The sequence below is a fragment of the Diceros bicornis genome, chromosome 11, assembly GCF_020826845.1.
Source record: "Diceros bicornis minor isolate mBicDic1 chromosome 11, mDicBic1.mat.cur, whole genome shotgun sequence".
Classification (NCBI taxonomy): domain Eukaryota; kingdom Metazoa; phylum Chordata; class Mammalia; order Perissodactyla; family Rhinocerotidae; genus Diceros; species Diceros bicornis.
The window spans coordinates 8,059,930-8,087,058 of NC_080750.1; the positions used below are offsets into that span (position 1 = coordinate 8,059,930).

Here is a 27,129-nt window from a genome sequence, read left to right on the forward strand (position 1 = left end):
TTCAATATGCTTGAAGAAATGATGAGAATTGATGTCGTCAAAATTTTGCATAGAATGGAATTATTGTCTCATATCCCAGTAGAATTCTAGCATTAAAATTACTAGTCTGCCATATATACATACATACATATTTCTGAAAAGACATGATAATATTTTCATTTTTAATAAAATAATTTTTCAATTTCTGAAATAGAATTAATATACTTATATTTTGTCCTTATGGTCATTTATCTGGGGACAGGTGGTGTGGAAAGGCTGAATACTTGTCATTTTTTTCTGAAACTTGAATGAATTAGAGCATAATCATCACCAATCTAAATCTTTGGTGGATGTCCCATTTATTTTTCACTTCAAGTGATAAATATTACTTCATTTTAAGGGAACTAAATTTGGTGTAAGATGAGACTTATAGGGAGAAGAGAAAAATGGCAAAGATAGCTCTAAGTTTTTCTTAATAGAAATAGAGTTCAAATTTCATACAGAGGACCCCCTTCTTTTTTCCCTCATTCTGAGTTAAAATGGAGGATAAGCTGCTCTGGCAGTAAATAGTTAAACTAGTACTGTAGCAGTCCGCCTCTTACCTCAGCTCTCAGCACAACCTGCACATTCCACAACAACTAAGACGCTGGGTGAAACCTTCAGGAAGACCTTAAAACAATGACCCTTCGCAGCAAAGATCACAAAACAAAACAAAAAATGTGAAAACATGACACTAAATAAAACTTGCCTATAGAAAATTATTGGAAGTAATCGTTCACTCCCTCCCTCTGAAGGTCTTTGGTATTCAATGTGTGGTCTCTAACATTTGCTAGAGATACAGTGATGAGGGGAGGGGGAGACTTGAGGAAGTGAGGACTGAACTCATTTTTTTAACTCATAGATATTTTATTTTTTAAATTTATTTTTTCCAGCTTTATTGAGGTATAACTGACAAATAAAACTGTAAGATATTTAAAGTGAACAACGTGATGATTTGATATACGTATACATTGTGAAAAGACTCCCCCCATCGCGTTAACACATCCATCACCTCACATGTTGCTTTCTTTTTTGTGAGAACATTTAAGTTCTACTCTCTTAGCAATCTTCAATTGTACAACACACTGTTATCAACTATAGTCACCGTGTTATACATCAGATCCTCAGACCTTATTCTTATAGCTGAAAGTTTGTGCCCTTTTACCAATCTCTTCCTGTTTCCCTCACCCCCCCAGCCCCTGGTAACCAGTTTTCTACCCTCTGTTTCTATGAGTTCGATTGCTTTTTTTTTTTTTTTTTTTTTTTGGTTTCACATATAAGTGATACCATGCAGTATTTGTTTTTCTCTGTCTGGTTTATTTCACTGAGCATAATGCCCTCCAGTGAACTGTTCTCTTGAAGAAAGGAATTGATATGAAAATAGGGGTAAGAGGAGGTGAAGTGTGCTACAGAAAAGTGAAATAGTATGTGCAAGAGCCTAAAGAAATCTGGGAGCTGAAACATGAAGGGGAAATGTGGTGTATATGAGGCCTGACAGGAAGTCAGATCCTGCGGGTCTCTGTGAGCCATACTGAGGATTTTGTTTTAAGATGTTTATCCTAAGCCCAATATGAGGTGGAGGTGGGAGGTAGAACAAGATGGGATTTGGATTTGGAGAAGGTCACCTTGGTGCAGTTTGGAGAACAACTTGGAGGGAGGCCAGGACGGATGCAAAGCAGACTATTTGGAAACTATTGCAGTGGTCGATTCTGGATAATAGGTGATGTTAGCTTACAATGGAGTGCTGGTGGCTTGAGTGATGGAGAAAAGGGGGCTGCTCTGAGAGTCATGTAGGACCTGTTTCAGAGCTCTGGGTAATGACAGCATATGGGAGGTGAGGAAGAGGGTGGTGACAGGATGACTTCTGGATTTCTCCCTGAACTATCGGTAGAGATGGTGATGCAGTCCCCTGACATAGAGAACACTGGATAAGGACAAGGTTTCGTTTTCGTTTTTGGTGAGAAGGAGGGTGGAGATCATGGGTTGCATTTTAAGTACTTGTTAGACATCCAAGAGGAGATTTTAATGGGAAGTTCGAGCTACAGGTCAAGCGCTCAGAGGAGAATTCTGGAATGAAATGAAGACATTTGTGGCTCATCTGACATAAGTGGTTATTAAAGGATTAGACTTGAATGAGACTGCCAAAGCAGTGAAGCCTGTGAGAGGCAGAAGAGGGTCTAGGTTTTAGGGAAAATTTTTATTTTTTAAATTATTTTATTGAAGTCATATTGGTTTTTAACATTGTGTAATTTCAAGTGTACGTTATTATATATCAGTTTCTGTATAGACTGCATCGTGCTCACCACCAGTAGTCTAGGTTTTATCTATCCCCATACACATGTGCCCCTTTACCCCTTTCGCCCTCCTCCCACCCCCTTTCCCTGTGGTAACCACTAATCTATTCTCCTTATCCATGTGTTTGTTTATCTTCCACATAAGAGTGAAATCATATGGTGTTTGCCTTTCTCTGTCTCCCTGATTTCGCTTAATGTAATACCCTCAAGGTCCATGCATGTTGTTGCAAATGGGACAGTTTTGTCCTTTTTTATGGGAAAAATTTTATATTGAGGAAAATAAGAGGATGAAGAAAATTTGGGACACATGGCAAAAAAAAGAAAGAAAAAGTTATATTGATGGTCCAGAGGACTCTGGGTCTTTAATGTAAAGTGAGTGAAAAATAGCAGGCCTGGAAGAATTAGAATGAGAGCCAATCAAGACCAGTGAAATAAGCATTGGAGTTAAACTTGAACTGGCTTAAGTTTAGCAGGGTTGAGAGCTAGACTCCAGAGTCAGACAACCTAGAATCCTGAATCCCGCCTCCATCATACACCCACTAGCCTTGTGACTTTGGGCATGGTACTTACCGTATCTGTGTCTGGGTTTACTTATCTGTAAGACAGGAGTAATTACAGTACATAAAATTTAGGATTATTGTGAGGATTGAAGGAAATAAAGAGCATAATCCTTGGTACATAGCAAGCCCTCTATGTTAGTTGCTGTTGTTATTTTTATTATTTTTATTGTTAGCTGCATGGGCATGGGCATGGGCAAGCTGTTTTACTATCTGTATGGGAAGCACTGGTTCAGTTGTTATTGATTCCTTAGTTCCTGAGTTACTTTCCCTCCCTGTTTATTAGATTTATTTATTCTTAGGAACAAGACGATCTAAGTTTTCATTCACAAGTGAAGAATATCAGAAAGAAGGAGAGGAGAGCAGTGTGAAGACCACTGAAAGAAACCTGGGAACTTAATGGATGAAAAAGAGAGGCCAGGAGAGAACCAAAATGTACAACTATATCAGGCCCTTTTAAACAGATCAGAATTTGCACCTTCTATTCGTACACTATTTTGATCGGCCTGACTAGGAAAAGATTCTTGTATCAAGGTGCACACCATGTTTTGGAGCTTATGACAAATAAACTCACTAGCATTTGACAATTGGACCCGCTTCAAAAACTTTACAGGTGGCCTTTCTTTCCCTTCTTTATTCTAATGTGTCATTGACTAATAATCAAACAGCTTTGCATTTGGAACAAGGTTCTATGTACTACATCATTTTATATGGACACTTTATGTTCTTCCTATTTTCTGAAGTTATTTGAAAAGCTTTTGACCTTCTAAATTAGCATTGTGCTTTGTGTTTTAACAAAAAGTTGTAGAGGAAATAGGATGTGGACAGTATTTTAACTATTTTGAGTGTAAGTCTCCCATGGATGAACTGTTAACTATTTTGCTTTATTTTGGGGATGTGACTCTCTTGCATTCTCCTCATACTATGCTCTTCACTAAATTATTGTAGTTTAGAACCAGAAGTGAATATCAGAGACATCATGTCTATAGCATTTACTATAGGAGTCTGAAGTCCACAGAGTCAAGTGGCCAAAGTCCTATTGGTGACCCCTGTCTTGTGATATCTGATTAAATACTCCACATGATTTGAGTGTCTATCTATCTATCTATCTATCTATCTATCTATCTATCTATCTACCTGTCTGTCTTAACTTCACAAGCAATACATGAATATATTCTTATTTTAAATAATCAAAACAATGCAAAAGTTTATGTAACAAAAAATATAATTTCCCCCTTCCCAGCTACCATGCACTTCTTCAGAAGTAATCATTTTTCTAGTTCCTTTCTGTGCAGTTAAATTCTCTTTATACAACATTATGATGTTTCATAAGCAATTACATTTTTATTGTTCCTTAATAGAGTTTTCTGGATTTGTATGTCTAAAACTCTGAAAAGGACAAGGGAGTTTATTGAGAATATTTCAGTACTCCTTGCTACATTATTTGCACAGAAATCAGTCATTGCCTCCTCCATGTTGTAGAAAGGAAACTGAGAGTTTAGATTACTACTCATGGACTCAAAGTGATTTTGTTTATACCCCAAACATTGATTAATTACATAACTCTATTGAAATATGAAAATTAGCATCTACATTATGACAAATTATTTTAGACTTTCACATTTGGTGCAATTTCTTATGATTCTTTTTTAAGTGCTATTCTAACTAATATCTTTAGTATGCATTTCCTATCTTAGTTTGGAATATTTGCAGTGCCCAGTAATTGACAGAACATGGTAAATATAAATTTGTATGCAAATACATTACACTGTTAACTATAGCTAACTATTCATGTGTTATAGCTGAAATCTTCTGATTATTTCTACTCTTAAATCCTTGAAAGAGAATAGAAGTGTTTAAGACATTAAAATTGCCAATGATCCCTTTTGACATTGCATAGGTAGGCAGCATAGTGAAGTGGCTAAGAATACAAATTCTGAAGCTAGAATGTCAAACTCTTCTACTTTCTACGCATGTAATCATGCTTCAATGTCTTCATCTATAGAAGGAACATCATAGTAATAGTACCTCCCTCATAGAAGTTGTTGTGAGAATTAACTTAGTTAATCCATGTACAGCACTTAGAACCATGCCTGGTGTAAGAACTCAATGACTGTTGGCTGGCGTTATCACCAGATTCAGCGATAGTGCATTTGTGCAAGAGCAGCCATTCTGCGTACCCACTGCTGCCTGTTCTCAGCACAGTGAAGAACGTAAGAAAGTCAGTTCATTGATGTAGGTTAAGAGGTTGCTACTAAAAGTGAAATCTGTAGTTCATATGACTGGCTTTTTTCACATGCTGCTTGGAACACTGTCAGTTGGGGTGCATGAAATTGCATTATCCTCAACACCGATGCAATAGTAATCTAATAGTGTAAGTAATTCAGTAGTCAGGACTTTTAGAGTATAGACATTGATCGCCTAGAGACACTTGCAACTTCGGGCTAATGGATAAAATAATGAGAATTCTCATCTTAGATACCTACATTCTGGATGGTGAAAATTGAAGTACAAGTAACAAAATGTGGTTTTAACCAAATATTATTTTTGAAAATTGCTTTCATAGCGTAATTCCAATTGTGGAAAATTCTAAATAAAATATCATAAACCTAAAAAGTATTGCTTACATTTGCTTATGGTACAAGAGTAAAAAGATTTTTGAAGTGACCAAAATATAGCATTAGTGTACCTTATTTAGAACAAGATATCAATGAAGCTAAAGTCACAAGTTGAAGGTATGGAGAAACAACTTTAAATTGCTGATTAAAAAACATCCAGTGTTCTTGATCGATGTGGGTTGGTTTTCTTTAAATATAAAGTTACATGCTACATCTATTATTTGGGCATATATTTACCTCTTTTCAAACTGTTTTGTGGTATTTTATGGGTCATTTTAGTCCTCCACTACACATATTTTTGTATCCAATATTTTAATATTATTTTGTGATGTATTTAATATGTATTTAAATTAATAGATTACATTTAAAACTTTAAAAAATTACCCAACTAGGAATATCAGGCTGCTTCCAGAGGAAATATACCAAAACCCACTGTAAACATCAGTCTAAATGGTAAAATACTAGGAGTATTCTCATTAAAGCCAGTAACAAGGAAAGGATTCTTATTAGTGATACTATTCAACCTTGCATTCAAACCCTAGCCAATGCAATAAAATAAGTATATGAATGGAAAAGGAAAAGACAAAAATGTTGTTTTATACAGAAGATATGGTTATTTAAATAGACAATCCAAAAGAAAATATGAATCAATTTTTAAAATATTTTTACATTCACTGATTTGTTAAGAGCCTACTGCCTGCGTAATTCTATCCATGCATCATAGAATTGTCCTTTCATGGTATTTGGCTAAGATTTTCTTCAGTCTAAAAAAAGAATGAATTATTCTCTCAAAAAGTTAATACTAAAAGTAGTGTTTCATATCTAAAAATGGTAGATTAGGACTTTAAATTTGCTATATGAAATTAGATTTGTGAATCACAGGTTAGAGCTTCATCAGAGTCTGCCTGCATGACTGACTCCAACTATATTTTCTGTTCTTTTCAAATCACTGGAAAACATTTTTTGATGATTTTAAAAGGTCGCAAAATCATATTGTGAAAGTGCATATCTTTTCATTTGCAAACAGCAGCCTTTTAAAATTTTGCATTTTCAGAAATTGAAACTCATGTCAACCAACAATTCATCAAAAAACATTTATTTGGGGCCAGCCTGGTGGTGCAGTGGTTAAGTTTGCACACTCCACTTCAGCAGCCTGGGGTTCGCAGGTGCGGATCCCAGGCGTGGATCTACACACCACTTATCAAAACCATGCTGTGGTGGCAACCCACATACAAAATAGAGGAAGATTGGCACAGATGTTAGCTCGGGGCCAATCTTCCTCACCAAAAAAAAAAAAAAATATTAATGATCTGATTGGATTAAGAGATTCTCCTGCATGCTGTCTGAACATAACTTGATACAACATTTTAAATTGTATGCTTTTAAAATTTTAAGTTTCAGTGGCATATTGACTTGAAGACACGAATAGCAGGAAAGATAAGTAGTAGAATAAAACCTTGACATTAAAATGCAAAACAACAGAGACGCATCTTTTCAGGAGAGCGGGATAAAGACATCACTAAGTGGAGACAAATACAAGGGCAGGGCAGATTCCACTCTACTTCTGAACAAGAAAAGAAAGGCAATGAAATAATTAATTTAATTACTTTAGTTTAATTAAAGTTTAATTAATCCGGGAATACCACCTGCAGACATGAAGACTTCATGAGAGACTCTATAGTCTAGTGGTTACGAACCCCTACTCTATCACTTCCTATCTGTGTGACCTTGGGCTTGTTACTTAACCTCTCAGTGACTCCATTTCCCCATCTGTAAAACAGGGAGGATAGTATGTACTGCTCATGGTAAATATAAAGATGAAATGGGTCAGTACATGCAAAGTGCTTAGAACAGTGCCTGGTACCTAATAAATGCACTCTAAATGTGAGCTATTATCCTAATTATTAGATATAATGGTGTTATCTGCTTAAGTTATTGAATAAGTAAAAAATGATTGGGAGCATCAATTGAGGACTGTATCTGTAATTTTGGCTGATTGTCCATTGGAGCTGAGAGACCATTATTATCTGGAGGGAGAGGTAGAGAAAAGATTATACGGAAATTCCATCTTTAGTGATTAGAAATATATACCTTTTCCTCGTTATAACCTAGGTTCGGAACAAAGAGCATGAAGCTGAATGATTAGGAACAGCACTGGCTACAAACAGCAAGAGAGAAAATTGACGATATTCACTGAACACACACCGTAGGCCGAGCGCTGTGCTGGCCACTGGGGATGCACGAAACCGTCTCTGCTTTATTGGCTTTTGGTGGTTAAGACAACTGAACTAAAAAATATCCCCCTTTCTTGTTATCTATATCTAATAATTAATTATTCTATTTTCTGTTATTTTAACATAACTTAGATTTTTAATCCCAGTATTTATTTAACAAATTTACTTAAATAGGATTTATTAAAAGAATAAGCTGTTCTTTATCTCTTCTTACACATAAAAAACACATTATGAAGGCTGAAGATAAAGAATTGCTTCCTTAGAAAAATCCTTGTTTTTTCTCTTTCAATTGTTAAACCGGGCTATTCTCCCTACATTTTCTTGGTGTATTTCAAACCCAGACTCTAAATGTATTACCTTACATGAGGAGCAAGCAATTTCTGGCAAAACTGTTTCATTACTAATATTTGTCATAATCTTTCAATTTACTGAGAAAATTATTATAACTGCAAATTTTCATAAACCATTTACCAATCTTTTGTCACTTTCTGATTTTCTAGCTAGGTACTGTTTGAGACCAAGCTATGGGATGCCATCACCAATTTCAGACAAACAGTGCTGTTTATAACATCGGGAAGGGAAAGCATTGTCTGTTCACAGATCAAATTCTAATTGTAGACCTTGAAAGGTGCTTACATCGAAACAACCTGAATCTGTACTTACATGATTTAGTAAACATTCACTTGCCACAGCCAAAAGAGGTATAAGAATTCTATACAATGACAATGCTAATGCCTTGAACACAAACTAGGAGTCATCCCTTTTGCAATTAGATCTGTTAAGACATCCTCCTTTGAAAGCGTAATAATAATTATCATCTTAGCAGCCATGACAATTGTTTTGGGCAGGCATGCTCCAGAAAATACATCTGAGAGATCAGCTTAGTTGTTGTTTCTGGGTACATTTTGAAGCCAATATATCCAAACAGTACTATCAGAATATATTTTTGTTTAAAATCTGATTTTTAATGGGAGGATAAGGAGTGGATGGGGCATACTTATGTCCTTTTATGGGTGAGCTTTGAGGGGTAACATCTTTCCTTAGAATTATTTGGGTCCAGAGGCTGGCCTGGTGGCATAGTGGTTAAGTTCACATGCTCTGCTTCGGTGGCCCGGGGTTCACAGGTTTGGATCCGGGGCACAGACCGAAACACCACTTGTCAAGCCATGCTGTAGCGGTGTCCCATAGAAAGTAGAGGAAGATGAGCACAGATGTTAGCCCAGGGCTGATCTTCCTCAGCAAAAAGAGGAGGATTGGCAACAGATGTTAGCTCAGGGCTAATCTTCCTAAAAAAATTGTGCATTTTTGAGCAACTTCATAAATGACCCAGTGGCTTAGAAGCCAAAGGAAATGTGTCACCTCCAAAAGCAAAAATACTGACTACTGTGTGTAGGTCCATGATATTGTGACAATTAAGTCAATAATAATCACTGTGAGGTGCTTTTATTTTCCCCCAATAGAGTAAAATCCATAAACCTGAAATAATTATTTTGAATTAAGCTATAGTGCTAATTTAATTGGTTATTGTTTTATTATTTTGAGGTTAAATGTAATAAGGATCAAAGAATTTTGACTTTCCAGATTAAAATACTCAAAATAAGCTGTAACTCTTTTACTTCTCTCGCACATAAAACCAAAAAAATACTTTAAAATTAATGATTACCAGATAAGTTTCTTGTTTCTACCCAACTGTCTTTGAGAAAATAAAATGCTACTCCAAGTCTTAAAAAACACATCTAACATCAAAACACTATATGGTTCATTTGGACCAACTCATCTAAAGCCACATTTCTTATAATCCTGTCAACAACTGCAACTCGAAGCCTTTGCTTTGTTCATAAGTATATAAGGTAATCACACAGCATTTTTTTATTGCTTGAGACACACATCCAGAAAGTCTGAATATTTAATGAGATGAAATTATTGCTTCCTTCAGCAATGTCAATCTTTTTTTTGCCATTTAATGATTAGAGTACTTTGCATGCCAATCCAAAAATGAAAACATATAGTAAAAAGCATGCAGACACACAAACACACTGACACACCCCATTGGGATGCAAACATTCTTTCTTAATTTTCCAAAGCAAAAGTTTCCTTTTCTTTGATTCCAAAATATTTGCTGTAAGTTTTCTCAGTCCTCAACAGTGGTCAGAATTACAGCACTATTCTTACTTCTTGTCTGATATTAGCAGTTTGGGATATAACCAAGGTCTCATTTCATGTCATATTGTACATATTATACCAACATAAATTAGATCAAAGACCTGGGGATATAAACAGGTTCGGTAATGTTGGAGGAACAGAGTAGTTTAAGGGCAGTAAAAGCCTTTTTTTTTTTTTTTTGTGAGGAAGACTGGCCCCGAGCTAACATCTGTGCCCATCTTCCTCCACTTTATAGGGGACACCGCCACAGCATGGCCTGACAAGCAGTGCGTCGGTGCGTGCTCAGAATCTGAATCTGGGCCGCCAGCAGCGGAGCACACACCCTTAACTGCTACGCCACGGGGCCAGCCCAAAAGCCTTAATATAGAACTCTCCCCTTACTAAGGGTAGATTTTTGTCTGTGCCGATTTACCCTTATCTAAGCTCTTTTAAAAGTTGCTGGGGAGTTAGAGCAAGGAGTGCTCCCAGACAGTGCCAAGACCAAGACAGAAAATAGATCCATTAAAATAACCAGCCCCAAGCGACATACTCAATACTTAACAGCTGCTTAACACATTCTAGTTCACAGCTTGCCGAAGATATAACCTCAAAGAATGAATACTCTCAATGTCATGATCCGAAAACTCTGTGTAGACAACACATGGAACCATTCAGTCACATACCCAGACTTCGTGTCCTTTGGAGTATTTATTTATAATTTATACCTTGAAATATAGTCACATTCACAAAGAATTTCAGATTACTTAAAACACTTTATATATACATATAGTTAACGTATATATCTAAAGTCAAGATAAGGCTATAGAGGCAGACCTAAACAAACTTTAGCTGCAGAAATCTAGTGGTGATAGCAGAATGCAGAAGGAGCTGGATGCAATAATTGACCACTTTGATTTGGGCAGCCATAGAAATAAGGAAAATGTGATAGAGATGGCAGTTGTCATGTTTTTGAAAAAAGGAAACTTGCTGATTGCCATCTAGAATCTTGATTTCACACAAGGCACAGAAAAGATATGGAAGTTGGTTGTCTAAATGTGCCTGAAGGAAGAGTTCTCTCAGGTACATATCTGTCAGGGAAGGAATCAGCGTCAGGTGGAGAGCGAGTTCTCACCCAGGGAAATAAACTCTAATTAGCATCTGAGGTGGCAAGGTTGATTCATGCTACTCCTGCCATCTGTGAGTGTGACACATCCTTACTGAGACAGAAGCTGCCTCACTTTAACCTAGAGGTACCTATAGCAACACTTTCCTTCAAAAAGTGGGTTTGATTGGCTTAAAAACTCTGGGTACATAGAATTCTTGATTTCAAAATAGAAAAAGTACGGTTTGGACCCAAATAAATTTTTTTTTTTTTGGTGAGGAAGATTGGCCCTGAACTAACATCTGTGCCAATCTTCCTCTATTTTGTATGTGGGAGGCCGCCACAGCATGGCTTGATGAGCAGTGTGTAGGTCCGTGCCTGGGATCCGAACCTGTGAACCCTGGGCCGCTGAAGCAGAGCACGTAAACTTAACTGCTATGCCACTGGGCCTGCCCCCAAAATGCATATTTTTAAAGCAGCTGCTATATGCCAAGCATATTGTATTATACACTAAAGATCTGAGCCTAGTAATCTATGTTGTTCAACAATTTGAAAGTCTAGAAAAATTTCTTTAAAGAAAATGTATCAGGGTATGAATTTCTACCCAATTTCAATATTCAAATATTCATTAACTTTATGTTAAAGTTTCATCTCTGATATTGAGACATTTTTGTTACTTCTATAGAGATTAGTCAGGGCACAACATCTGCAACTTTAATTTTAGTTTTTATCATTAAAATTATTTATTACATATACAACACAAAGACATTTATATAGATTATTATAAAGTTTTATGTAATACAGTGAAAAAACATTTAACCTATGGATAGGTAAACTTGCCATTTCTATCAACAACTTAAATAAAAGTTAGCATTATATGTGCAAAAATAACAATGGAAGAAAACCTACCACTGAATACCTTATTTTGTATTTGCCAATCACACAGAAAAAAATTATTTTAAAATCTCATCACTTGCAAGAGCAAATTTATTTCCTTATTGAAAATGATGACCCACCTGCTTTTTTTGTAGTGTAACCTTATTCTTAAAAATCTATTTTATATTTTTCTGCACATGTGTCTCAGGGTCACTAAATAATTTATTTTTAACATAATAATAGTAAATTTTGCTTTTCATACTTTTATTTTTGTGATACATGTTGTGATACTCCAGATTTCCTGGAAAATACTTTATTTTAAATGAAGGGCAGCAGTATAATCTATGTTTTAGTATAGATGTGTGTATCAACTAGGATGCCTTCAATTGCAAACAAGAAAAACTTACCTCATACTCGGGTAAATAAAAAAGAGACTTTCTAGGCTTTCATGAATACAAAGTTCAAATAGGTAAGGTAAGCTCCAGTACTTAGTGTTTTGTTTTGTTTTTTTCTCCCACTGGCTTATTCGTAACCAAGGGCTCAGATTCTCTCCTGTGTGCTATGATTTCTGCAGTGCCAGCTTTATCCTAGGCCAGCTTCCATTGTGGACCTAAGATAAGAGCCATTCTTTTCCTTGTTCAGAGTCATAGTAAGGAAACTTGTCTGTCCCAGCTTTCCAAAGAGAATCCTGATATTGACTGATTGGACCATCTTAATTCTCTTTCCCGACCTTGGACCTGTCATTGTATCCAAGAGAATGGAATGTGTGGATTGGCTTAGGTCGTCTGATGCCCTGCCTAGAGCTAGAAGATGAGGAGAGAAGTTCAGCTTCATTGGGGAAGGATAGATACTCTAAGAAAAAAACAGAATGTTTTCAAGAAAGAGGAAGGATCCTGGGTGGACATCAACAAATATCTACTGCTGTATTTTGGGCATTCCATTAAAAAAATTCATTTGCTTTCTTCATTTTTAAAATTTCACTTACTTTCTTTTAAAATTTGTTTGCTTTCTCTATGATTTTTAAGAATTTATTTGACTTCTCATTTTTTGTTTACAAATCCAAAGACATAAAAAATATAATTATTCAGTCATAGCTTAACAGTTTAATGAGGGATTTATTCATTTTTGCAAAGTGAAAAATGGAGATAAATCTTTTCAGCGTTTTGGAGTAATGTGAGAGTAAATAAAACATCACCAGCCAGCTCAACTCCTTTGTAGAATGAAATGGTGGTAAGTTACCTATTGAATTGAAGTTTTAAACTTGAATAAAGGAGAAAAGCACAAATCTAAGTTATCTATAATTGTCAGGAACTGAGTAAAATAAAGCTAAGAGTAAACTGTTAGTCGATCAGACGCTGTTATTGGTGGTTACTGTGTACTCAGCACAGTGCTGATTGCTGTGGAGGAGTCCTAACAAGTGTCAGACAGGAAGCTGCTTTCAAAAAGTATACAGGCTATGTGTAAAGTCAAGATGAACACACAAAAAACAACGACAAACAACGGAAGATAGTATATGATTTGATACTAAATTGATGGAACAGACTATATCCTAGAGAGGAAGGTTTAAATTGGCTAAACTCTGTTTATGAAAAATTCACAGAGGACTTGAGCCAGGCGTTGAAAAGGAAATAAGGTCTGCAGAGGGGAAATTGAAAGGGAAAACTTTCCACATGGGAAAATTAGTAACAACAATGTTAGGAGATGCAATTGAGCTTGGTGAGTGTAGACACATTGGTGAGACAAGCTGGTCTGGAACACTGTCAGAATATGTGTTAAAGGTTTGTTCTTAATATGACTATGGGGCAAGGGTATAAAAGGTCTTGATCTTCAGCCGTTGTCTATGAAAACTGATCTTCAATTATGGTGGATAAAATGACAATGTAGGAAAGTAGTTTGTTGAAAATACTTTTTAGGAAGATTAGTTCAGGTCGTTGTGGAGGGAGTAACTTGGAATGTGTAAAGTGGTTCAAATCTTTTCTTGGTAATTTATCCAGCAAGAGCTGAAAGCAGGGATTATGGTAGACCCAATGGAAATATGGTATTTTCAATGTTGTTTCTGATTGCTCACAATATCCAGATGAGATAAAATACTTTGTGTCAAATTTGCTGCTAAAGCACATGGCAGAATAGTATAGTAGAAAGAGCATGAGCTTTACAACTAGTTGTATGTGGATTCAAATCCCAGCTCCACGTTTTAGGTTATGTGAAACTTTCGGCATGCTTCTTAATTCTTGTGAATGTTAATTTCCTTGAGTCACATAGAAATATTACTTATTTCACTGGGCTGTTAGGGTCAAATAACAAATATAAATTGTGTAGCCTTTTCTCTCCTCGCTACCACCACCTTAAATTTCTTACCCACTGGAAATAAAAACTGGAGGAATTTTTATCCCTAAGAGAACACTTGGACATTCTTCATCAAGCAGGTCATGACAATTCCAGTACTGCCACTAGTCAGAGCTCCCCTGCTCATCTCCAGTGAATGGCTAGGAGAAAATTGAAGAAGGCTAATTAACTGTCCAATTACTAGATAAAAATGTGGGTGTTCTCTGAGGCAATTTGATCCTGGTTGAAGGGGACAGCTGAGGAGAGTGGAAGGAGCACTGAGTTTGGAGTCCTTTAGGATTCAGGCCCTGAGTGTGCCACCTGTGGGTGTGTCCTTGGGTGAATGACTATGAGCTGTAGTTTTATCCATCAAGTGGCCCTGATAGTGTGGTCTGTCCCGGGGATGAAACAAGATGATAAAGTAAACGTTTCATGAAGTTTAACCTCCCTGGACAGATTTAGAACATTAATCATTTTATAATCATTATTAATTAATTAATCATTAATGTCATTTAATAGTTTAGCTATAATCCTTTAAAGAGATTTGGAGAGAAGAAGGTGGTTAAAATAACTCATAATATCCTAACCCTGGTAAAGAATTGTCAAATTCAGATCATCTGAGAAAATTTGTATGACATTTTAATTAATAAAATGCCTTCTTAACTACCAAGCAAGTGTATAATCCTGTCTCTTCTTCTTTTGCCCTAAGTACACCCCCAGACTACACAAAATAGTCTTTATTTTTGTGACTACAATTAGTACCCATTGGTTTTTTTACATCCTTTGCAGCTGTGCATTTACAATATATTTAGGGAAATAATTTGAGTCATCCTGACCTTAAAGCTGAGTGATAATTTTGGGATGCTTCCCAACCTTATCTCTCATAATGCTAATTCAAAGGAAGAAGATGATACATAGTATCTGGGATGGTAACTGGAGTAGTAATTCCCAACCAGCGCTAACTGGTGTATGATGAAGTGCCTCCTAGCATGGCATGGCTGAGGCTGCTGAAGAATTCTGCTCTGGGAAAAAGCCTAAATCTTCATACTGACCTCCCTGCAAAAGACAGAGAGCTTCATCAGAAGACTATTCCTACTTTTGCTAAATTCAAATCCAGAGCTATCTATAACCATTCCCATTTTCTACAGTTGGAATTGGTTGTGTAATTTGGTGATAAGTTTTCCAGATATGTAATACTCTAGAAAACTGAAAAATGGCACATGGGATTAAGAGTCTTATAAAGATTGAAAGCTGTAATTTTCAAACTCTCTTAGACTATAGATTGCTCCATCTAAGCAAATATACGCAAGCTACCTACTTCACTCATTTCTTTTCATTAATGCAAAGACTCTTTTCCAATTGCAGAACACAATAAAGAAGGATAACCTATGACTGCCACATTAGACTGTTTTGTCTTTGTGTTTTCACAGAGTGTTATGGGCACTGAATAAGGCCTCTCAGAGAGTGTGACACTGTCAGGGCCTGAAAGATGAGAAGGAAAGGATGAGAGTCCCCCAGCATCTCTGCATCTGCTGTCTACTTACCTCCTCTTCTCACCTCAACCTCTGTAGCTGGCCTGTCCACTTGGTGGTCCACTCAGTCTCTGGGCTAAAATTTCCTCAGCTATCAAATGATGAGTTCCCTTTTTGCTATACCGTTTTCATCTAGGAAAATAGGGCACTTTCTTTTAATCATTGAAATATACTGAATATGCTTAGCAGCAGAGGACTGAAAATAAGAACAAATAAAACAACAATGAGCAGCTTACAGAGAAATTAATTTATACACCATTTGAAGTTTCCATAATCAGTTTCCACTCTTTTAGCTTACGCTTGATCTATGAAATTATCTAAGGTATATCTTTAGCTGGGTGGTAATATTTTATACATGAATTGCCATTTTCTATGTTACCAGTCTAGCTAAGATATCTTTGAGTTGTGTTTTGTTGTTTTTTTTTTTAATTTTAGACCTGTAAGAATTCTTTTCATGACGCATTCTTGCATTAGCTTTTACTCATGTTCAGTAATTTTACTTACAGTTCTTTTACTATTCAGTAGACTCATTATTAGGCTTAGAGAACAGAATTCCCCAAGTGAAATGTATGCCTGCAGCAAACACACTCAGTCTTTCTGTACAAACACTACATCTCTTGAGAGATAGGGCAAATGAAACCAGAACGGAAAAGAACAGGAAAGAACATTTCATTTTCTCTGGATCTACTGTCTTGATTTCATTAAGGCCTCCTCATCTCCTCTCAGATCTGTGTGCCTGGGCAGAGTACCTTTCTTCATGGTATTAAGTGCTCACTCTTTAGTGCTCTGACAGCATCTTCCCCACCCCCCAAAGCCCCAGTAGATAGTTGTATGTCATAGCTGCACATCCTCCTAGTTGCTGTATGTGGGATGTGGGCTCAGCATGGCTGGAGAAGCGGTGCGTCGGTGCGCGCCCGGGATCCAAACCCCGGGCCGCCAGCAGCAGAGCGTGTGCACTTAACCACTAAGCCACGGGGCCAGCCCTCTGACAGCATCTTATTCATGCTTCTCCTTTGGCAGTTATAGTATGTATTGAGCTATAGATGACTCTATATATATGTATTCTGTGAATTCTGTGATATTTTCTGTTCTTGAGGGCAGGAACAATGTTATATCCACATTTGTTACTCCCCAAACATCTAGTCCAGTGGCTAGGTGAAAAATTTTAGAACAAATTTGGTGCTATAAAAAAGAACTTCTGGAGTGCCGGCCTGGTGGCATAGCAGTTAAGTTTGCACGCTCCGCTTCAGTAGCCCAGGGTTCGCAGGTTTGGATCCTGGGCCTGGGTGGATCCACCGCTTGTCAAGCCATGCTGTGGCGGCGTCCCATATAAAGTAGAGGAAGATGGGCACAGGTGTTAGCCCAGGGCCCATCTTCCTCAGCAAAAAAGAGGAGGATTGGCAACAGATGTTAGCTCAGGGCTAATCTTCCTCAAAAAAAAAAAAAAAGACCTGAATTGAATGGTAACATTGACTCTTGTGTTAAGATAAAAGTAATTTTACATGATCAATCATTTCAACTGAAGAATAAAGTTGTATGTGCTGGCAAAATTGAGGCTGAAAAGTTAAGATTCTTTAAAAATTGGTAACAATGATTATTCTTAGAGTTTTGGTCGTTGTCTAAAACACTGATGTTAAACCATTTGTTACTTTGCATACTGACATTATTTGTCTCTTTATAATTTCTTTGAAATGACGTATAAATATCAATAGATTTACTTACTTTAAAAATGTTCTCAAAAGCTTCAATAAGTCTACATTTTGTGGGTAGATATATAAATATTAGCTCCTTCAATTTTTCCAGATAATCCAATTACCAAAAGAAATTCTTAGCAATGGCTAAAACCTGATTACTGGTTCATAGTTCTATCACTAAAGAAAATAGGAAAAACATTTATTGTAATAATTCAGTGTTTGAATTCTCTAAAATGCAGCATAAGAAAAATTTTATACTTTTTTAATAAATCTGAGAAATATTATCAATAAATCATACATGGGGCCGGCCCGGTGGCGCAAGTGGTTAAGTGCGCGTGCTCCACTGCGGCGGCCCTGGGTTCGCTGGTTTGGATCCCGGGTGTGCACCGACGCACCGCTTGGCAAGCCATGCTGTGGCAGCGTCCCATATAAAGTAGAGGAAGATGGGCATGGATGTTTGCCCAGGACCAGTCTTCCTCAGCAAAAAAATAAAAAAGAGGAGGATTGGCAGATGTAGCACAGGGCTGATCTTCCTCACAAAACAAAAAAAATCATACAGACTGTTACCACTTCTAATCTTTGAGGGCATGAAGTAGAATATAAATACATGAATACTAAATTACTTTTGAAAAATATCAAAATTAATATTTTGAATCCTCACTTCTCATCTGGATTATTACAAAAACCTTTCTACTCTTCGAGACTGTACTCTGGTCATTTTCCAATTCATCCTCCCCACTCCTGGCAAATTAATCTCTTTAAAATGCAAATGTGACCATGTCAAACCCCTGCTTAAAACCCTTCAGGGACTCCCAAGACGTCAGAATACAATTCAGACTCTTCAGTGTGGCAGGTGGGGACTGACCTCTGCCTGTCTCAGCCTCCTCTCCCCACTATCACTCTGAATTCTTCGTAGAGCCCAATATGTTCTCTTTGAAATACCTTTCCTGCTCTAGTCTAACTTCAGTGTTTTTGTGACTAGTTCAAACCGAATCACTCCCAGTGTCTTCCAGCTTCACTCCCAGTGACTTCCTTTGGCTATGATTTCCTTATCCAGTTGAGTTCTGTGTCCTTCCGTGTTCTCTTTTTATCCAACACATAACTTCTTTTGAAAAAAAAAAGAAACTAATTACAGATGTGTCCACTGAACTGCAGCACCGTAGTTTGCTGACTTGCCCATCTCGGCCTCGGACTGTGAGCTCCTCGTGACAGGGCCTTGGCCTTTCGTCTCTGAATCACTAATGCTGAACACAAGCCTCTCAGTGAAGGGTCACCAAACACATTTTTGTTGAATAAATATAAATAAATGGAAAAGTAATAATTTTCTATGGAGAGAATAATGTTCAAAATATTTACTAGCCAGCTGGTAGAGGCCCCTGTTGGTCACACTGGAACTACTGTAACAGCTGATAATGCTGTACTTATTGACACCCTCCGTGTATCAGCCTGGGCTATGGATCTCTTGACTTTTTTATACCAATGAGGAGAAAATACATATCCTTTCCTGCCTGCCTGCAGCCAGGCTATTTTAGAAAAATATAGAAACACAATATATTGGAAAGCACCGGGATGCACGGACACAGAGGCCAATAATCCTGTGGTGTTCACCTATTTAAGTGTGAAGAGAAAAGCTGTCCTGTAAAATTGACAGTGCTGTTACAGTGCTGCCGTGCCCTGTCCCACTCACCCAGAGGCACGACTCACGTTCTCTGGTGGACTGTTGCTTGTTAGACAGCATCAGTAAGGTAGGAAAGGATACTTTCCCACATCTTCGGGACCTTTGGTACATGTTTATTGCCTTCTTACTTCACGTTTGGTAACAGTGAATATCTCCCTCCTTCTCCCAGCAAGGTGTTATCTTGGCTCCTGTTTCCTTCATCTTTTAAACACATTCTTGCAAATATTACAAAAGCTGACTAACCCTTACTTCCATTCCTGTTTCCTTCCACCCCAAATCAAGGCGTCTCTGGTCACCAGAGTGAACTTTCTGAAATGCAGATGAAATCATGGTACCCCCTGCCCCAAACCACTCAGTTGTTCTGCGTCACCTATAACAAAAGTCTCAAGGAAATTTCAGAAATGGAGCTTTTTAAAAAATGCACGTGCTTCGGCATCACATGTGGAGACTCCAGTTCAGTCAGGTGTCAGGGTGGTACGTAGGCAGTCTTACAGGTTTCCAGGGAGGGTCTATCACACAGCCAGGCTGAGGACCACACAGCCGCAGGATCAGGTCCCAACTCCTTTAGAGGAAAGAAGCCTGTTCACGACTGCCTCCTGTCCGTCACTTCCAGTTCACTTATTAGCTGTGAGACTTTGGCCAAGTCACCCAGGTGTTTGAGTGTCAGCTGCATCCATCCAAAGGGCGATAAAAATACCAATGCTGTGCGCTATTCTAAGTATTAGAGATAGTGTTAGGCCATCTAATTTATCATCTGAACCGAGACGCTGTTAATAATTACTCCAGGATACTATGCATAAACTTCTACTGTCCCCGGCAAACTGGGGCATGTGGTCCCAGTAATTTGAGGTGATATATTCAAAGCATCTCTCCCAGTGAGTAGCATAGAGCAGAAGGTCAGTAAATCATCTTTGTTCTTATCATTCTTCGTATCTACCTCTCCTACTCTGCTGGAAGCGCTTGCATGCTGAGGTTGTGGCAAAGGCACAAATGGTATTCGTGATGCACTCTAAGCAAGATCCTGAATGTTTCTCTGTCTCTGCCCTTCCCCCCTGTATACTACACGTCATCGGCCTTGATATTTTTCCCTTTTCTTTCTCTACCACTATAGCCTACCATTAGCACTTGCAGGGCCCAGGACAAGAGTGCAAAAGAAGCCCACTTACAACATATTTTTTTAAATTGAAAGCTATATATCAAGCTAACAAACTATAAAATAAGTATCTTCTGTCCTCCTACCCTGACAAATATATCTTTATAACAACATGACAGGTCCAGACTTAGACTTCTCAGAAACCTTGCAGTTCCCTGCAGGATTGTGGCTGATTCTGTACCCTGGCCTACAGCTGGCTCCTCTTCTCTCAGCATCCCTGGCTCCATCCACACCACAAAAGCACCCTATGAAAAGGTGTAGACACCCCAACCTACACATTCAAGCTCTGCTCATCTCCTCCTTCCACCCTCCCCAGCAAACAACTCTAGTGGTGTGCATTAGATTCCTGCTGCTGCTGTAACAATTACCACAAATTCAGTGGCTTAAAATAACACACATTTATTCTTTTATAATTTTAGAAGTCTGAGGTCTGAAATTAGTCTTACAGGGCTAAACCAAGGTGTTGGCACTGCTGGCTCCTTCTGGAGGCTCTAAGTGAGAATCTCTTTCCTTTGGATCATGTCCCTTGCTTCCATCTTCAAAGCCAGCAATGTAGTATCTTCTCTCCTCTAACCTACTGCCTCCCTCTTATAAAATCCCTTGTGATTACATCAAGCCCACCTGGATAATCCAGGATAATCTCCCCATCTCAAGATCTTTAACTTAACCCCCTCTGCACAGTTCCTTTTGCCATATAAGGTAACATTTAGAGCTTCCAGGGATTAGGATGTGGGCATATTTGGGGGCCATTAGTCAGCCTACCACAGGGTGTGCATAGCAACAGACCCTTTAGATGAACCCAAGGAAGAAGTCTGAGCAAGCACTGGGACCACACGTGGGCTGCTGAGGCAGGGATGCTGGGTAGCTGCATGCCTGGTGTGTGGTCTCGAAGCAGAGGAGCTGCAGGATCAGAGTGGGCACGTGCCTGTGGCCCTCTGGATGCCTTGCCCTGCTCAGCTAGAGGAGGTCCCTCCCAAGTCCGGGAACCAGGGCAAGAGCCTAAGGATGGCACATCTCCTTTCCCCTATTGATCTGGCAACTGCGGTCTATTTCCTTTTCTCCCGATCTGATTAAGGTTCTATCAGAGGAAACAATGTGAGCAAATTGTTTTATTCTATTAAAAGTTCTTTTTCTCTTTTTGCATCTCCGCCTTTTACTTGTCATGAAAGAGCCCTATTGCACACCCACTCATTGTTTTTAACCATCCTCACTGGCTTTCCCTTCCCTTGAATCTTTAATTCCGTCCTTCCGCCACCTCTTCAGTGTTCTTAAAATACACAAGATCTCACCTGTTTGCTGTGTTTTGAAAAACATGCTACCCAGCTAGCAAGTTATTCCAGATCCTACAAAATTGTCAATTCACTCCTCTTGTAATATTTCTTAGTTTTAAATTTTCCTCCCCCATTTGAAGCCTGCAGGTTTTCTTTTACAATCAAATTTAAAATTTCTTTTCTTATTCTACTTGTCTACTCTGTATTTGTATTTTACTGGATCTTGGCCATTTTGAATAATGTTTCTCCACTTATACAATGTATATAGAAGAATTTTTCAAAAGAGTTATTTTTATCTCCTTTTAAGTTTTTGAAAATCCCTGAAGTGTCATCTGTGTTTTTACTTATTCTCATTAATGTATTGAATTTTTAAGGGAATCAACATGTTTAAGACTCTGACATTGTTTTGAGAGAATTGTTAGATTTGAGAGTTTATGGATTATTTCACTTTTTTCCCCCAAAGTTTTTTGCTTTTTTCCCTTAATGAGATATCACATATTGCAAAGGATCTAATGAAAAGAAAATTTGCCAATTTAAACTTAAACTCAAGTGATAAAATTTTAGTGATTTTTTTCAATCTATGACTACATATTAATGTTATAATATTACCATAGTATTTGCTCCATGAGGGCAGATGTCTGTCTTGTTTATCACTGTGTCTGTGATGGCTGGATTTTAGTAAATAATTAAATAAATTAATCTGAGAATGAATGAATGATAAAATTTCAGAATGGCTTTAAAAAATAATATAAAGATGTTCAGTATAAACCATGCTACTTCAATCAGAACATTCAAATATAGATTTTTTTTTTCAATCAGATTTGCAATCTCTCCTAGCCTATTCTGGAATGAGTAATAATTTATTTATACTTTTAAAGGTGCTAACCACACTATGTACATTCAAGATAATGGTGGTCTGTTTAAATAGTTTATGAATTGATAAATATAGAAGATATTATATAAATGTTTTTTTATATATATGTTATATATAGTGAGAATTCTATGTATTATAGAATTATATAGATATTAAGATACTAAATATCTGTAGTTTTAACACAATGTTGGATGATGAGAGATGTGAACCTCTGGTACTGAAATGAAGACACGAAATGAGGGAAACATCCCTTCCATCTCCCTTTCTCCTCATTCTTTTAGGAATTGTGTGTGGGAACTGGTTCACTTTGATTTTGTCTAGTTTTATGAGGTAAATATCTGTATTACTTCTTCAGGGTGAAGGTATGTTATATGTCTCACCATTTCAAAGGTTTACTTCATAGTATTCTCTTTCCTTGTCTTGTGTTCTGCCCTGGTTTAAACTTTACAGATGATTGAAGGTGTCTTTTTTGTTGTTTGTCCTCAGAATGGCTTCACTCCTTTATACATGGCTGCCCAAGAGAACCACATTGATGTTGTCAAATACCTGCTGGAGAATGGAGCCAATCAGAGCACTGCTACTGAGGTAAGACTGTCGAAGTTCAAGTGCTTTGATCTTGACGTCCATATTCTTTATATCCAGCTGCTAAGGGTCTCCATTACCTTGTCTAAAATATGCGAGGGACGTTCATGTCACTATTGCAACTGGCAACAGTGGCTGTGAACGAATGGCCCAGGGTACGCAGTTCAAGGGGTTTATGCCTTGATTTGAGATTCACGTCCACTTATTCTTGCATGAAATCGTGCTTCCATCATTTTGCCATTCTCTAGGTTTGGTGAGCTTTATACTTCTAAAATTAAATTACAATAAGTTTTACCCGTCTCTTTCTCTCAATATTTTATCTCTGTTAGGATCCAATGCAATTCCTTAAAGGAACAATTTTTAATGATCAGAAATAATTCCTAGATATTTGTGTTAGCACAATTTTATGAGGAATGTGTCACTAAAAAAGCTGTTCATATTTTCTGAAGCACAAATTATGACACGTAGTTGTGTGACTATGATTATGGCAACAGCTGAATAGAACGTTCAAAGTCAATCCAGTATCAAAACATTCAGGATATCTGGACATAAGAAGGGGTTGGCATGGGCCAACTTAGAACACCACTTTCCTTTTCCTATGCATATCCTCCAGCAAGCAGAACTTGCTGTGTATTTGCCTTCTCATTTTTGCATAGGCAGATTAAGAAGGAAGTTCAGTGGTTGTTTAGAACAGTGATTTTTAAGTGATGCTCCAGAAGCCCTTGAGCTTGGGGAAAAAGCCTCAGGGGCCACTGGAAGGTTGAGAGTGGGTAACATGAGAGAGAAGGGGAGTAGAGTTCCATTGGGACATGCCTCTCCTCACCCCTTTCAACCAGCGTATGCAGGCTTTGTTTTTCCTATTTCATATCCCGCTTCTCCCATGACCAAACTTTAAAATTCCTGGCCTGGAGTGAAAGATGACTGATAGTTGCGTGTCACCCAGAAACTATCTTGATAGTTTTTAATGTCTAATATGACTTCCTTTCTGGAAATTAAGTCTTTTGAAATAAACATGAACTCTCTTCTACTCTGCATTGGGGGGAGAGGTCATTATAATCTATTAAATCCATTTCCAGTCCCTTTGGGAGCTCCAAAAATTTTTGTGGAGCCAATTGCAGTAACTTTCTGATGGCTTATTCTCATTAGTTAAAAAAAAAATCCCAAGAAATCACTATTAATGGGACCTTGTTTCCTGCTTGTGAATGGAAAACACAACTGCCCAGCATGAAATGATCTCAAGTTCTCTGCTTACCACACACAGATTTTACACTCTTACCACAAAGATACAGCATGATTTTTATGATTTGGGGCCATTTTTTTCTGAGACACTAATTCTGTCAATGAGTAGCATGTGAATACTTTCAGGCGAAGCTTGAGTAACAGTATGAGACTATATCTCTGCATCAAGACCTCTGAGAAGTGTACCAAAATAAGGAAATCTGTGTCTGTTTTATTTTATTTCCCTGAAAGTGGACTCATTTACCTAAAGAAATCTTTACACCGCAGAGTTCTTCTACTCACCAAATAGACTTAATATTTCTAGCGTATGATTTAGGGAAACTCAGCTTGCTGGCATTCTCAGCTGTCTGCAGGCTCCTTTGGTCTGGCCTTCTGTAGCATTTCAGTCTGGTTCCCAAAATACCCCTTTATGCACGTAGCATCGGCAGAGGCCGTGTTACATTGTGATTCTCAGAAAACTTAAAACTCTCACAGAAATGCGGCTTTTACAAATGAATCATATGAGGTTTTGACACATATATGCCTGTTATTTGTTTTCTTTTTTTAACCATTTAAATAACTAAAATTAATTTTTCCTGGCTGGTCATATATAAACTTAGTTGGTTAACCCCTCACCACTGGCCCTAATGATTATCGAGAAATACACATGTGGACAAACCTTTGCACATTCTCTTTTAGTCTATCATTCTGTAAAAAGTAACATCTTTACAGGGCTATATGGTTGATTACTATTTGATATTTTATATTGTATCAGTAAATACCTTCCACAGTTCAGTGCTCATGTGTGACTATGCTTAAAGATGATGCTTACTCTGAACTCATTAGTAGCCCTAATTTGTAAAAATTAATTACTAATCAAGACATTGTGACCACTTTAAAAATCAAATAATTATGAGATCATTCCATATGGCAATGAAACTCATGTTTGAAAAGGAATATTTAAAGTTTTGAAATTTCCCATAATTATAGCAATTAGCATTGGTAAATAAGTGATGAAAAATGAAGCTACTGAATTTTAATATGCATTTCCTTTTCATAGAGTTAGTCTAGGTACTTGAAAAAATCATTCCAAATATTTACCCTCCTCCCATGGAGTATAGATTAGAACAAAATCGACGTGGTCGGCTCAAAGTTATTTTATTTTATTTTTTATTTATTTATTTATTTTTGTGAAGAAGATCAGACCTGAGCTAACATCTATTGCCAATCCTCCTCCTTTTTTCCCCAAAGCCCCAGTAGATAGTTGTATGTCATAGTTGCACATCCTTCTAGTTGCTGTATGTGGGACGCGGCCTCGGCATGGCTGGAGAAGCAGTGTGTCGATGCGCGCCCGGGATCTGAACCCCGGCCGCCAGTAGCGGAGCACGTGCGCTTAACCGCTAAGCCACAGGGCCGGCTCCTCAAGTTAAATTCTCGGAAAGAATTCACTGTCCCTCCAGAATCATTTTTATAATTCTCTACTCTCTTCGTTCTTCCTCAATGTTACCAAAATTGAAGGCTAAAAATTTTTTAGTTAGGTTCTGTACTGTCAGCAAATGCCTTGTCTCTACACTCCTTCATTGTCAGCCATCACAGTGTGGCAGGGTAGTCGAATGAGCCAGGTATTGAGGGTGAGCCCGTTCTTGCCTCCCTCACAGAGTGTAAACTGGCGCTGAACAAAGTTCTCAGTTGAGGCCACTGTCTGTCCTCTTAGGACACTACATGCTTTACTCTTCCATTCTATTAAGTATTGTGTTTATTTAAAATTCAATGCTTAGGGCCGGCCCTGTGGCTTACCGGTTAAGTGCGCACGCTCTGCTGCTGGCAACCCGGGTTCGGATCCTGGGCACGCACCGACGCACCGCTTCTCCCGCCATGCTGAGGCTGCATCCCACATACAGCAACTAGAAGGATGTGCAGCTATGACATACAACTATCTACTGGGGCTTTGAAGGAAAAAATAAATAAATAAATAAAAATTATAAAATTCAATTCTTACTTAAAAAATTCACTTTTTATTGTGTTAGTGCATAGATGATACAATTCATTTGAGGAAAACAATTTTCCCTCAAAAGTCTATAGTTACCTGTTTAAAAATCATTGTTGAAAACAAACGGAGTAGTTAGATTATGGTAAACTGCCGTTGTCTGTAGAATGCAGTCATGAAATGCCCTATCCTATTGCCCTCATCTCTTTTCTCTATGAATGCAAACTTCTAACTCTGCGACTTGTTTTCAAGCTTTTGTGCATTAAGGGAGTTCTTAACATAAACAGAGTCTAAATATATATTTTTCCTACTTATTTGTCACCTTTCCATTAACTGAATACTTGTTTCTAGAGAGAAATCATGGCTCCCAAGTTTTCCAGCTTGGTCATCCATCTACCCCTAACACTCCTCTAACTCTGATGATCTGTGCTATTGATTTTTTTAAAAATTATTTTCTAAGTTTAGAATTTAGTTTAGATTCTAAGTTTAGAATTAAGCTGTCTTTTTTTACGTTACCAGCACATGTAATTTTATATCTAAATGATCTAAATAATTTAAAATTCAACTAAGTGCAAAATTAATGAATTAGCCTTGTTTGCTGAAGAGTTTGGGGTCATGTTATGTCCCAAACTTCCCAAATTAATTGGTAACAGACCATTCCATTAACAGTTGTTATTGCTTTTCCCTAAATAATACAGAGAGATTTAGCAATAGAGATATTTAGCAACTTGCATAATCATATAATTTATTTCCTTTTCTTGGCTACCATATCTTTATTCTCAATCAGACTTGGTCACCATTATTTCTACCCTTCTCACTTTTTCCTTTCCATAAGCAGGCATTACTTAGGGTTGGTTCTAATTTTTATTTTTCCATTCTAAACATACATTTGAACGTATCCTATATGCAGTATGCTCTGTTAGGGAATGCAGAGGTTTTTCAAAATATATAGAATAGAAATTAAGAAAACAATC

The 27,129-nt window shown here is 37.5% G+C and overlaps 1 protein-coding gene across 18 annotated transcripts in view; it reads left to right on the forward strand.

The window, feature by feature from the left end:
• ANK2 (ankyrin 2) overlaps window positions 1-27,129 on the forward strand; it is a 617,273-nt gene that overhangs the window by 455,752 nt on the left and 134,392 nt on the right. For all 18 annotated transcript variants that reach the window (XM_058549938.1, XM_058549940.1, XM_058549939.1 and 15 more), the window contains one exon: window positions 22,855-22,953. In XM_058549938.1, coding sequence (XP_058405921.1) covers window positions 22,855-22,953 — 99 coding nt within the window. The remainder of the gene's footprint in view (window positions 1-22,854; window positions 22,954-27,129) is intronic.